Below are 12,933 nucleotides of genomic sequence, written 5' to 3' on the forward strand. Positions count from 1 at the left end.
AGCCCCAGGCCCTGCAGAAAAGCAAAGGGGTTGACCTGCTCTCAGACTCATTGCAGAAAATGCCTGCCCCATCCCCACAGTCCTGCCGCCTGGGGGGTTCTGCCCCCGAGGTGAGTCCCGGTGGCTGGAGTAGAAGTGCTCTCCCTGCCCTCTGAGCACTTGGCCGGAATTCACAGAAGGGGTCCTGACCATCCCAGGCCTGTCTCTGGGGCTCCAGTGCTCCTGGCCCGGGGCCAAGCGGCAGCGGTTGCAGGAGCAGTTAGGTGGTGTGTGGGGATGGGGTGACCAGCGGACAGTGGTGAGACAGTCTGGAGCAGAGCAGGGCTTGGGGACGTGAGATGGGGCCCCACCTACTCCAACAAGAGTGAACAGCTGAGCGCAAAAATGAAGCCAGACCCCAGAGGCGCCCTTGCCCTGGGGTGATGTGTTTATTCCACACTCCTTGCTTATGTGCTAACAGGAAGGAGAGCTCGGGGTGGCCTGGGGTCCTCCAGGCTGAGGGAAGAGAGTCCACTTCCCTCCCCCTCCAGAGGCCCCATCACAGCCCTCCCCCCCCACATCTGCAGCCCTGGGCCCTGCCCATTACAGCCGGGGCTGCCCGCCATGGGGTGCAGCCGCTCCAGGGGCTGGGTCCGACTTGCACGTCGCCCACATCCAGAGCACAATGAAGATGAACTGGCTACACGCCACCCCTACCACATACACCTGGAAGAAGATGTGGTCAGCAGCCTCAGCCCAGCTCCTTCTGGACCCCTTCCCTGCTCCGGGGGCTTCTGTGTGGACAGGAAGAGTGAAAGAAGACATACTGCACGCTCTGCATGTGCACAAGGGTGAACCCCAGAGAGTGCTAGTCTGTGTCCCCTTCATCAGAGTCACAACTAACGAACATTCGGGTCTGGCTCCTTCTAGATCATCGTGAGTTGAAGAAATGCCCTCTGAGACAGGCTGTGCAAGGCACAGGGTTATCCTGTGCTAAGTCACTTCAGTCACGTCTGACTCTTTGTGACCCCACGGATTGTAGCCCACCAGGCTCCTCTGTCCATGGGATTCTCCAGACAGGAATACTGGAGTGGGTTGCCATGCCCTCCTTCCGGACCCAGGGATGGAACTCATGTCTCACGTCTCCTGCATTGGCAGGCAGGCTCTATACCCCTAATGCCACCTGGGAAGCCCAGGGAGTCTGAAGTCACTGGGCCTTAGGGCGGCTGATTCTGCTCCCTGCTCCACACCTGCTGCTTCTAAGCGCAGCCACGGTGGAGTCCGGTCAGCGGAGCTGGCAGAGGTGGGTGCAGGAACCTCTATAAAGAGCCCGGTGACCTGCAGCCCCAGTCTGCCAGCTCTGCCCCTAGGCCTGCTCCTCCACCCACCAGGAAGGGGCCCCAGCCCTGCCCACCTTCAGGGTTAGACCCTGGCTTCCCATGGTCTTGCTGCTCCCCATTCAGCACTGGATTGCGGCTGTCCTCTGCCCTGAGGTTGCCCCGGGCCAGGAGCCCGGCCAATAGCACAGTCTCGGTGGTGCTGACAAAGAGCAGCAGCAGCAGGACAGTGAAGTAGTAAACTGGAGATGGGGTGGAGAAGAGAGGTCAGGAGCCAGGTCTGGCCTTGCGGGCCCCGGGACCTGAGCAGAGGCCCCGGGCCGAGCGAGGGCTGGGGCCTTACCTAGCAGGGGGTTGCAGGAGGAGGAGCTGGGCAGGGCCTGCATCATGGAGGAGTGGAAGACAAGGTAGCTCAGAAGCAGGGTCACCTTGTAGGCGATGCGCTCAGTCTGGAGGGGCAGCAGCCCCCCACACAGGTCAGCCAACAGCAGCGCCTCCCCGGGGACCAGGAGCGTTAAGATGGCCTTTAGTGCTGTGTTCTGCAGGCGCAACTGGAAGGAAGCCAGGGCGTTCCAGGGGGTGGGCATAGAAGAGTGAGGCCATGGCCTCTGGCTGTGCGTCCCCAACACCCCCCTCAGCCCTCGGTAGCCATCTCCCAACTCACCGTCACCTGGAAGCAGGGTACCAGCTGCTGGGACGGGATTTGGATTTTCAGATCCTGAACCATGAACTCCCTCTTGACACTCACAATCTCGTTCACTGCGTGGACCTGGAACTCCAGCTCTGTCACTGAAGCGGGAGGGGTGAGAATGGTGAACTCAGAAAGAAATACCCTGTGCCTCCATGTCTCTTGGGAGTAGGGGCAGGGATGGACTGGAGCCCGGGGATGATGGAGCCCTCTGATGGTTGCTGGGGGCAGACTTGGAAGCTGGTCTGTCCAAGGGCTTTCCAAACTGATTTTGCAATACCCCAAGTTTTCTCCACTTAGAGGAAGGGCCATCTCAGATTCATAAAATGAATTTTCATTGTAAAAATAAACGTACTTTGCACCACTTCACAGAGGGGCAGGGGACATGGTCACAGACTCGCTCACCGGTATATCATCTCACACCTGAAATACTCGGATTCATGGGGTGGCAGCTGTGGTATTTCCCAGAGGGGAGGGATGGAAGGGAAGGTGGGACTACTCTGCCAAGATGAACATCGCCTGCTGGGTTTGTGGGCTATTCAGTGGGTCGCTCCACCTTCAGGATGTTTCCAGGAATGAGGCTGCAGCAGCCTGCGCCTCTCTGGACACAAGTGTGCAGTTTGGCCCTGGCTGTTGGGAGCCATTGCTTTGGGGGTGAGGGAAGAAGATGAGGGGCCCACAACCTACAGCAGGGGAGGACCGGGAGATGCAGCTGCTATTCCAGTGGGAAATACGGAGTGAAAGAAGCGTGCCCAGGTCCTCTAAGCCAGGGGGTAGATGGGTGTGAACACAGGCCTGGTCCCCCAGGTCAGGTGTTAGCTGGGGGCCAGAGGCTTCCCCTCCCCTCTCCCCTCATCCCCCAGCTCCTGTCCTGTCAGCACCAGTGCTGCTGAAAGCGAAGAAGCTGAGATGGCAGTCGCTCTGGTCCCTGGGGAAGTGGAAGAGCTCAAAGTCGCAGTTGGTCTCCGTGGTGAGGGCCAGGTGGAACTCGATGCGGCCGTCCCTGTCTACACGGGCCTGTGGGTTCTTGTCCTGCCAGTTCACCCATAGGCTGCAGAGGGACAGGCACCCCCTCAGAAGGGGGAGGAGGTGGAACCCCAGCATGTTCCCAGCTGCCATCCACTGCCCTCGGGGTTCTAGAAGGTAGGGCCCCACAGGGCCCGGGAGTCGTGCCAGTGGTCCGGCAGGGCCACCAGGAGGGGGATCTTCAGTAAGAGGACCTCCCATCTCCAGAGGAGTAATAGCGGAAGCTGCGCCTGGCCCGTGCCAGGGAAAACAACCCCCGCCTCACTTACGCCTCCCGAACAGTGAGTCTCGGCATCCAGAGCACATCCCAGGGCAGCGTGACTGTGTTCTGCTGGTGCCCAGTTGAGTTCAAGGCCAGGCGTGTGTCCAGCCAGGACTGGGGACACAAGGATGCTACTAAGGCTCCCTCTCTCTGTGTATATGTGCCCCTGGGCTTAGCAGGTTGACAAAGGCCAGTACTTCCGTGCTGGACTCACAGGGGTCTCTCCCTTCTTCAGCACCGCCCCCCCCCCCCCCATGGATGCTCACCAGCCGAAGCAGCAACGTGGAGGACACTGTGTACCGGAGGATGTCCTGGGGGGGGCGGGGAGCAGTGTGTCACCTCGGGGGTGGGCGCCATGTGGCAAGAAGGCAGGAGACCCGGGCGTTCACTAGGCTGAGTCCTGTTCCATCTCCAGCTCAGTACTTGGGGCCCCCGGGTCCTCAGGACACTCACCACATTAAACACGTTGGACACGAACACATGCACATCCACCACCAGGGGCTTGCTTCCATTGCTCGGAATCTGGATGGGAGCCGGAACCTCCTGGGGTGAGTTGAGGTTGGAGAGGGATGGCCAGTCTGAAGGATGGAGGTCGAGGTCACCCTGTGCCTTGGGACCCAAATCCCAAAGCTCAAGGTCTTATGCTCTCTACCTACCAAACGCTGGCGCACTAAAGCTCTGCTGATGAGCCAAAGGCTGAGTGGTTCCCAGCCCGAGGAAGGCGAGATGGAGCAGGAGCCGCAGGGCCATCATGAGAGGCTACGCGGAGGGGCTGGATGGAGCAGCAGCGCCTAGACTACAACCTCTATTTCAGTCACTTCTCTGGGGGACTGGGCAGTTGGTTGGAGGCAGCTGTTCTGTGCAACGACCCTGGAGCCTCAGACTTGGCACACCTGTACCCCAGGTTCCGCAAACACCCAAAGACAAAGCTCAGGACCCAGCCCTGCCCAGCTTGCATCTGCCCAGGCTTCCAGGTCCCCGCTCCATTTCCACCACCTGGAACCAGTGTTCACATTCAAGATGCCAAGCAGATGAGGCAAGCATGGGGCCCCTGCCTAAACACACACACACCTTTCCCTGACAAGGTCCTGCCAATCTAGGCAGGTGCAGCCTGGGTTTCCACAGCAGGCACCTGCCTGGCTAAGTACCCAAACCCTCACCACAGTGCACTGTGCCCAACCGTGTGAAGGTGGCACACCCTTGAAGATTTCCCTGCCTCTCCTCAAACAACTACTTTCAGGTAAAAAGCCTTGGCTCAAGGACTCCAGAAGTGGGGCAAACCTGGGGACAGGCAGAGGCTAGCTTCTGACCAAAGCCCCTGGGGTATTGCTGTTTCCCGCGGTTTTCTCAGGCTGCCCCAGGCCAGCAGTGCCTTAGAAACACCACTGTGCACCCTGGAACAGGACCAATGGCTGTGGGGGTGACTTTTCTAGCCTAAGGATAAACCTGCCTTGGAGACCAGGTCCCAGACAGCTGCGGGGAGGGAAGGAAACGCAAGGGCTGAAGGTGGTTAGGTTGACTGATCTGGTTGGTGTGACTCCATAGGGCCTCAGAGAGCTGGCAACAGGCGAGGACCCGCCACACGCCTGTACACAAACGCTAATGAGAACACACATAGTGTCCAAGTCTGCCAAGTCTGTTATCAGCTGATTTGTCCAGCGCGCTCCAACAGTCAGCTTGCTTTTGTGCCGCTCACTGGCAGCTGCTGTTTCCTCGGTCTATATACACCTGGCGCATCCAGATGACCACGTGCAAAGAGCCTCAGGTCATCTTAGGTCGTCCCACGCTCCCCAGCATCCATTAGGGATTTCTACTCGGATTTTAACTCTGCTACCTTATGTGCAGGCCCCTCTCTTGTACTCATCCATCCAGAGCTCCCCTGGGAAGTCCCAGAGGCCTCTCACCAGGGAGCCTGGGGCCCCTGAGACAGGTAGAGACAGCGTGCCACAGCATGTAGAATGGTTCGCGCGTTTTATTAACAAATGAAATTCCCTCCACAATCCCCCAGCCTCTGACTCCAATCTTTCAACACCCAAGCGTACCCTCTAAGTGCCCGCAGGTCAAATTAGCTGTCAAGATGCCTTTGGGAGCCTTTGGGTCCCTCCAGGACAGGTCGGGGACAGGGCTGGATGACTGGCCGCGGAGAGGCGCCGGCACAGGGGCAGAGGGCCCAGCGGCCTCGCTCACGTGCGTCAGGTCAGTGGACTCGCGCTCCAGCACGCTGCCGCCGTGGGGGCCCCGGGGCGCGACGCACACGCGGCCCGAGGCTCTGCGCGGGGCGCGGCGCATCAGGCCCGCGCAGATCTCTCGGAAACCCTTGCGGAAGTGCTTGGAGACGAGAGCGTAGACGATGGGGTTGACGCAGGAGTTAGCATAGGAGACCAGGTGCGAGAGGATACGCAGCGCGTAAGTGGCGCGCGTAAGAGGGAAGCGACCGAACCACACGCAGAGGATCAGCGCGTGGTGAGGCATCCAGCAGAGGCAGAAGAGTGCGGCCACGATGATGATCATACGCGTCACTTTACGCTTGGCGCGCCGGGCCCCCGAGCCGGCTGCCACCGGGTCGACGGCGCGCCAGAGGTAGCGCAGGGTGCGCGCGTAGGTCAGGCCGAGCACCAGGACTGGCAGCAGATAGCTGAAGACAAAGGTGCAGAGGTCCATGGCGCGGCGGCGCGGCGCGCTCCACGCCGGGTGGCACACGGTCAGGTTGGCTAACCGGGACTGGCGGTAGTAACTCAGGTAGGGCCCGGAGAAGAGCAGTGAGAGCCCCCAGATGAGAGCGATGGCCGCCATCGCGTTGCGAGGCGTGCGCAGCTCGCGGGAGTGCAGTGGATAGCGGATGGCCAGATACCTGCGGGTCAGGCCAGAAAGCGAGACGGCAGGTGAGCCGGCGGGATTCGCAGGAGCAGGGCCGGACCCCTCCACCTCGAGTCCCACACTCACCGTCCGGGAAGTGCTCTAGCGCAGCGTGAGGCCGCACAGGCCCAGAGGCACAGGGGCACAGTGCCATCCGGGACACCCTCAGCCGCGCCCAAACGTGGGGCCGGACTCGGCAGCAGAAAAGGCTGCCTGTTCTTTCTGAGACTACGATCACTGTCAGACTCCACCCGGGCGGGCACCCCCAAGATTAAACCTGCTTCGAGGCTCTGGCAGGCTGTGATGTCTCACCAGTGATGTTGCCCCCAGAGGTAGGACCCAGGCGCACTGACGCTCTAAGAGACAGCCTGGAGACGCCTCAGGCAAGGTAGAGAGGGGATGGATTTCTTGGAGAACCCGGTGCTCTGTGGATCCCACTAGCGCTGTGGGAACTGACACGGTTGGAACTGGGGGGGGTGGGGGTCGGTGCATGGGGAATGTGGCTTCACCTCGCTGCCTGTCCAGAGAAGGAATGTGAGGACGGAGGGGGTCAGGGAGATAGCAGAGTCAGGCCAGGATTCATCCCGGTGTTCTTCCAAGCTTCAGCATTCAGGGGGACCCTTGGGCCCACTCCTCTCCTGCCCTTGACTCCAGGCCTGTTGGTAGGGCGCAGAGGTGGGGTGGGGTAGGGTGGGAGCAACCTAGGGCCCCTCGGGCGGGCTTGCTTGGAGTTTGGCGTGGGCCCTCACAAAGGACCCAGATTCTGCAGTCGGAGCCAGAGTAGTCTGTGCCGAGCAAACTGTGGTTTGGAGGCCAGAGAGGTGGAGGTGCCTGAGCTTGACGAAAGGAGTCAGACTGCTGGCTTCAGGCACGGGATTACAGGATGGGCCACTCTGAGCAAATCACTTCTAAGCCCAGTTTGGTCTCTGAACTGGGTACAGCAATCCCTCCTGTCCCAGCCTCCCAGGGGCCTTGACCCTCAAAAGAAACACAGCATGGGAAAACGCTTCGTACCCGGAAACACTATGCTTTTTCAGACAATGATGGGCTGAAAAGCTGAGGTGCTGAGTTCCTGAGGAGCCTGGAGTCCCTGAGGAAGCACCTAACAGAGAGACACCAAGGTCCCCCATTCTCCTTCCTCATTTTCCTCCGACACACCTGCTTGTCTTTCACTCCCTCCTGGTGCCCCTCCCTTCCTAGCCTTCTTTCTCTCCTCTCTGCACATCTCTCCTTGACCCTCAAGTCCAGCCCCCTTCCTCAGCCCCAGCCTGCGTGCCCGACCCCCTGGGACGCCAGCTCACCGGTCCAGGGAGACGGCGGCCAGCGTGAAGCTGCTGGCGTGCATGGTGAGGAAGATGAGGAAGTGCACCGCCTTGCAAAGCAGCGACCCAAACACCCAGTCGTCCAGGGTGTAGATGGTGGCCTGGAAGGGCACGCAGCACAGGATGAAACACAGGTCGGCCACGCCCAGATTGAGGATGAACAGGTTGGTCGTGCTCACCGCCTGGCCACCGCGAAGCAGCACGGCCAGCACCAGTGCGTTGCCTACGGTGCCCACGAGGAAGATGAGCGCAAAGAGAGTGGGCACGATGACCGCCTCAGGCTGCCCGCTGCCCCCTCCTCCCGCCTCGCTCGTGTCCTCGGTGTCCAGGCCACCCGAGCCGTTCATGGTGCCGCCGGCCCCGGGGCTGCCTGGGCTCCGGCAGCCGTCTGGGTCCTGGCGAGCCGCCGCTCCGGGGCTTCAGCCGCCGCAGCGCCCGGCGCGACTCGGCGGAGCTGCGGGAGGAGTGAGCCTCGCAGCGGCTGGGGCAGGAGAAGGGGGTGCGCTGGGAATAAGGGGAGGAGCGAGCCGCCGAAGTGGGGGATGATCCCGCTGGCGGCCGACCGCGCCGGGGGAAGGGCTGCCCAGGGGCCCCGGCGCGCCCTGGCCAAGGCACAGGCAGCCCACCCCGGGGTCGAGGGCCGAGCGCGTTCCGGCCCTCCGGCGTCGTCGGCGCGCTCCAGCCTCCGGCTGCGGGCTGTGCCGAGCTGAGCAGCGAACTGACCTCCCGGGCAGACGCCGGAGGGACCGACCGCCGGGACCTGCGGGTGCGCCTGCCCTCTACCCGGCGCGCTTCTGTGCTTCGCTGCAGCCTTGCGGGCGCGCCGGATCTCCCGGGGTAGGCTGGGGGGCGTCCTCCAGAGAGTTCCAGGTGCCCCCTAAAGTGTGGAGGTGGGGGTGACGAGGAGTGGGGGCGGATTGGGCGGGGGGGCTGCAGTTTTCCCGACCTGGCGAGTGGGATGCCATTGGCGCGTGCTCCACGCCTCTTCCCGCTTTTAATTCCCAGGAGCATCGCGCCTCACAGGAATCCCAGGGAACAGACGAGGGAAAGGTGGAAGGATTTTGTTCCCTTCTCTCTCCCACTGAGCGCTTCCCACTTCAGGTCAGTCCAGTAAAAGTTTACTGAGCATCTTCTGTCTGTCAGGCTCGGTTCCTGGCGCCCTGCCTCCGTTTCCTCAATATTACAATGTGGGCTAATAACACCTTCTAGAGGGCTCTGATGAGAATGGGAGGAGATGTGTGTGTGAAACCTGAGGCCAGTTGGTAGAATCTGAATGAATCAAACTCTTCTCTTTTTCCTTACTCTGTTCAGATATCCAACAAGGTGAAATAAAACGGAAACACAAAACAGCAGAACTGAGACTTCCCCAGTGGTCCAATAGTTAAGATTCCACACTGCCAGTGCAGGCGGCCAGGGTCACGGAACTCAGATCCCGCAGGCACAGCCACATTAAACAAACTGCAGCAGAGCTATTGATATGCATCAGCAGCATTTTCTAAGACAGCCAGGAGGCTGTTTAGGTTGCAAAAACACTTAAATATTTATTTATGATGTTGACATGTTGGTGGTTTAGTCGCTCAGTCGTGTCCAACTCTTTGTGACCCCATGGACTGTAGCCCGGCCAGGCTTCTCTGTCCATGGGATTCTCCAGGCAAGAATACTGGAGTGGATTGCCATTTCCTTCTCCAGTCCTGTTCCTGGGGTCCTAGTCAAAAACTTCCTTTTTCCACTCACCCTCACCCAGAACCTCAGCCTCAGAAGCCCAGCTGTTTGCTCCTCTCAGTAAGGAAAGCTTATTCACACCTCTACCCTGCCTGCTTATTCATGGATTAGGAAGACAATAACCATTCATTTTTCTGAGATGCTTGCCATTCATTTATTCAATACACATTTATAGAGCACCTACTCATTTCCAGGCACTGTTCTGGGTCCTGGGGACTTACCAGTGAGCTCTACAAAGATCAAGGCCCTTTGTGAGCTTCCTTTCTAGCAGGGGAGAGAGACAATAAATGTAACTCAAGTTATTAATCAGTTGATAAGTACTTGCAGGAAAAGTAAATTATAGAGTGAGGGAACTAGGAGTACTGGAGTGGAGGTGATGGTGCAATTGAAAATGGGGTGGTCAAGCAGACCTCATTAAGAAGGTAACATTTGAGCAAAGACTTAAATGAGGAGAGGGAGCTAGCCTAGCTGATATCTAAGGGACTTGAATTCCAGATAGAATAGCCAGTGCACAGGCCCTAAAGCAGGAGTGTGTTTGTGTCCCTAAGCAAGGAGGAGGTATGGCTTGAGTTGAATGAACAAGGAGATTGGTAGGAGAGAACGTGAGAGGCACAGCATGCAGGATTTTTTTCCATTGTGAGGAAAGCTTCTAGTCGGAGTAAAAAGAGAAGCAATGGCAGAGTTTTGACCAGAGGACTAAACATGATCTTACTTAAAAAAAAAAAAAAAAGGCTTTATTGCAATATAATTCACACACCATGCAGTTTACTCATATACAGTGTTTGCTTTTTAGTATAGTCACTAAGTTGTGCAAACAGCACCACAATCAATCTTGAGACATTTTTGTTCCCGCCAAAAGAAATCACCTTTTAACCCGAGTCCACCACTCTTTCTGTCTCTATGTATATAATCTCTTTTCCAGCCACCCCACAGAATTTTTCTAGGCCATTTTCTCTTCCAGGGGCTCTTGCCTACCCAGGGATCGAACCCAAGCCTCTTGGGTCTCCAGCTTTGCAGGCAGACTCTTTACCACTTGAGCCTTTAGGGAAGCTCTGAAAGGTTCTTGCTGTCAGTTAATTACAGGTTGGAGTTTCCAGAAGGGCATTTTCTTTTCTTGATAAGCACTCCTACACGAGCCCCGAACTTTCCCTGGGCTCTTCTTCCCCACTTGAATCTATAGCTTTGCCTGTTCCAGACATTTTATATGAATGGAATCACACAAGTGACCTTTTGTGTATAACTTCTTTCACTTAGCCTAAAGTTTTCAAGATTCATCTGCAATGTTATCAGTAAGTACTTCATTCCTTTTTATGGCCAAATAATGTCCCATTGTGTAATAATTACATTTTGTTTATCCGATTCATTTGTTGATAGACATTTAGGAGACTTTTTTTTTTTTCCCCTTCTCCCCACCACCCCTCCTTGCCATCACCCCCCAGCCATGTAGGATCTCAGTTCCCTAACCAGACATGATTGAACCAGTGCCCCCTGCTGGTTCAGAGCAGGAAGTTCGGAGTCTTAACCACGACTACCAGGGAAGTCCCATACTTAACTTTTTTAAAAAAACTATTATTATTTTTTTTTTACCTTGCCAACAAAGGTCCGTCTAGTCAGACCTATGGTTTTTTCAGTAGTTATGTATGGATGTGAGAGTTGAACTATAGAGAAAGCTGAGTGCCGAAGAATTGATGCTTTTGAACTGTGGTGTTGGAGAAGACTCTTGAAGAGTCCCTTGGGCTGCAAGGAGATCCAACCAGTCCATCCTAAAGGAAATCAATCCTGAATACTCATTGGAAGGACTGATGCTGAAGCTGAAACACCAATGCTTTGGCCACTTGATGCGAAGAACTGACTCACTGGAATAGACCCTGATGCTGGGAAAGACTGAAGGCAGGAGAAGAGAACAACAGAGGATGAGATAGATGTATGGCATCACCAACTCGATGGACATGAATTTGAGCAAGCTCTGGGAGTTGGTGATGGACAGGGAAGCCTGGCGTGCTTCAGTCCATGGGGTCGCAGAGTTGGACATGACTGAGCAACTGAACTGTTTTAATTTTTTTAAAAAAACTTTGGCCATATTGTATGGCTTGTGGGATCTTTTAGTTCTCCAACCAAGGACTGAACCCACGCTCTTGGCAGTGAAAGTGTAGAGTCCTAACCACTGGACTACTAGGGAATTCCCTAGAAATTATTTTTAATCATGGTAAAATATAAAAAACAGTTTGCCACCTTAAACATTTTGTGTGCAGTTCAGTAATGTTAAGAATATTAAAAAAAAAAAAGAATATTCACATTGGTGTGCAACCAATCTCCAGAACTTTTTGATCTTGCAAAACTGAGACTCTATACACATTAAACACTATCTCACCATTTCCCCTTCCTCCAGCCCCTGGCAACCACCATTCTACTTTCTATGAATTTCACTACACTACATACCTCATGTAAGTGGAATCCTACCATGTCTGTCTTTGGATGACTGGCTTACTTAGCACAATATTTTCAAACTTCAATCATGTTGTAGCAGTGTCAGAATTTCCTTCCTTTTTAAGGCTGAATCATATTCCATTGTAGGGATTAGACCATATTTTGCTTATTCCTTGAGGACCACCGAGTTGCTTCCATCTGCTGGCTATTGTTAATGCTGGTTTAAACGTTGGTGTACAAGTATCTCAAGACCCCGCCTTTAGTTCTTTTGCACATATACCCAGAAGTGGAATGGCTGGAGCATATGGTAATTCTTTTAATTTCTTGAAGAGCTGCCACACTGTCTTCCACTGTGGATGTACCACTTTATATTTCCACTAAAAGTGCTGCAGTTACAATTTCTCCATATTCTCACCAATACATGTTATTTTCTAGTACTGTTATTTTAACAATAGTAGCCCTTCTAATGGATGTGAAGTGATGGCTCATGGTGGTTTTGATTTGCATTTCCCTAATGATTCATTCAGAAAACTAAGATCATGGCATCTGGTCCCATCACTTCATGGGAAATAGATGGGGAAACAGTGGAAACAGTGTCAGACTTTATTTTGGGGGGCTCCAAAATCACTGCAGATGGTGACTGCAGCCATGAAATTAAAAGACGCTTACTCCTTGGAAGGAAAGTTATGACCAACCTAGATAGCATTTTAAAAAGCAGAGACATTACTTTGCCAATAAAAGTCCGTCTAGTCAAAGCTAAGGTTTTTCCAGTAGTCATGTATGGATGTGAGAGTTGGACTGTGAAGAAAGCTGAGTGCCGAAGAATTGATGCTTTTGAACTGTGGTGTTGGAGAAGACTCTTGAGAGTCCCTTGGACTGCAAGGAGATCCAACCAGTCCATCCTAAGGCAGATCAGTCCTGGGTGTTCAGTGAAAGGACTGATGCTGAAGCTGAAACTCCAATACTTTGGCCACCTCATGAGAAGAGTTGACTCACTGGAAAAGACCCTGATGCTGGGAGGGATTGAGGGATTGGGGGCAGGAGAAGGGGACGACAGAGGATGAGACAGCTGGATGGCATCACTGACTCGACATGCGGTCACATGGACATGTGTTTGAGTAAACTCTGGGAGTTTGTGATGGACAGGGAGGCCTGGCGTGCTGCGATTCATGGGGTCGCAAAGAGTTGGACACGACTGAGCGACTGAACTGAACTGAACTGAATGATTAGTGCCTAACATCTGGTGGCTCAGATGGTAAAGAATCTGCCTGCAGTGCAGGAGACCCAGGTTCAATCCCTGGGTCGGGAACATCC

At 55.4% G+C, this 12,933-nt stretch overlaps 2 protein-coding genes across 2 annotated transcripts; both read right to left on the reverse strand.

Moving 5' to 3' along the window:
- Positions 1-582: 582 nt before the first annotated feature.
- On the reverse strand, positions 583-2,423 carry ZACN (zinc activated ion channel). The gene is made up of 4 exons (XM_020915556.2): positions 1,981-2,423; positions 1,660-1,867; positions 1,394-1,558; positions 583-773 (listed from the first exon to the last, which is right to left on the reverse strand). The coding sequence occupies exons 1-4, from the start codon at positions 2,314-2,316 to the stop codon at positions 583-585; spliced, it is 900 nt and encodes a 299-aa protein (XP_020771215.2). The 5' UTR covers positions 2,317-2,423.
- Positions 2,424-5,364: 2,941 nt separating this feature from the next.
- Positions 5,365-7,817, reverse strand: GALR2 (galanin receptor 2). The gene is made up of 3 exons (XM_070478456.1): positions 7,450-7,817; positions 5,538-6,143; positions 5,365-5,455 (listed from the first exon to the last, which is right to left on the reverse strand). Exons 1-3 carry the CDS (start codon positions 7,815-7,817, stop codon positions 5,365-5,367), a joined length of 1,065 nt encoding a protein of 354 aa, XP_070334557.1.
- Positions 7,818-12,933: the final 5,116 nt, after the last annotated feature.

The sequence above is a fragment of the Odocoileus virginianus genome, chromosome 17 (genome assembly GCF_023699985.2).
Source record: "Odocoileus virginianus isolate 20LAN1187 ecotype Illinois chromosome 17, Ovbor_1.2, whole genome shotgun sequence".
NCBI classification, from domain to species: domain Eukaryota; kingdom Metazoa; phylum Chordata; class Mammalia; order Artiodactyla; family Cervidae; genus Odocoileus; species Odocoileus virginianus.

Bases quoted from the DNA above. Each gene is read 5' to 3' on its own strand.
- ZACN (XM_020915556.2), bottom strand. From the start codon at position 2,316: ATGGCCCTTCCTCTAAGTGGAGAAAACTTGGGGTATTGCAAAATCAGT. The intron at 1,868-1,980 runs GTGAGTTGGGAG...GCTTCCTTCCAG, and splicing joins TACCCTGCTTCCAGGTGACG to TTGCGCCTGCAGAACACAGC. The intron at 774-1,393 runs GTGGGCAGGGCT...CTGTCCACACAG, and splicing joins GCCAGGGTCTAACCCTGAAG to AAGCCCCCGGAGCAGGGAAG.
- GALR2 (XM_070478456.1), bottom strand. From the start codon at position 7,817: ATGAACGGCTCGGGTGGCCTGGACACCGAGGACACGAGCGAGGCGGGA. The intron at 6,144-7,449 runs GTGAGCTGGCGT...CCTGACCCGCAG, and splicing joins GCCGCCGTCTCCCTGGACCG to GTATCTGGCCATCCGCTATC. The intron at 5,456-5,537 runs GCCCCGGGGCCC...GCTGGGCCCTCT, and splicing joins TCGGGCCGCGTGTGCGTCGC to GCCCCTGTGCCGGCGCCTCT.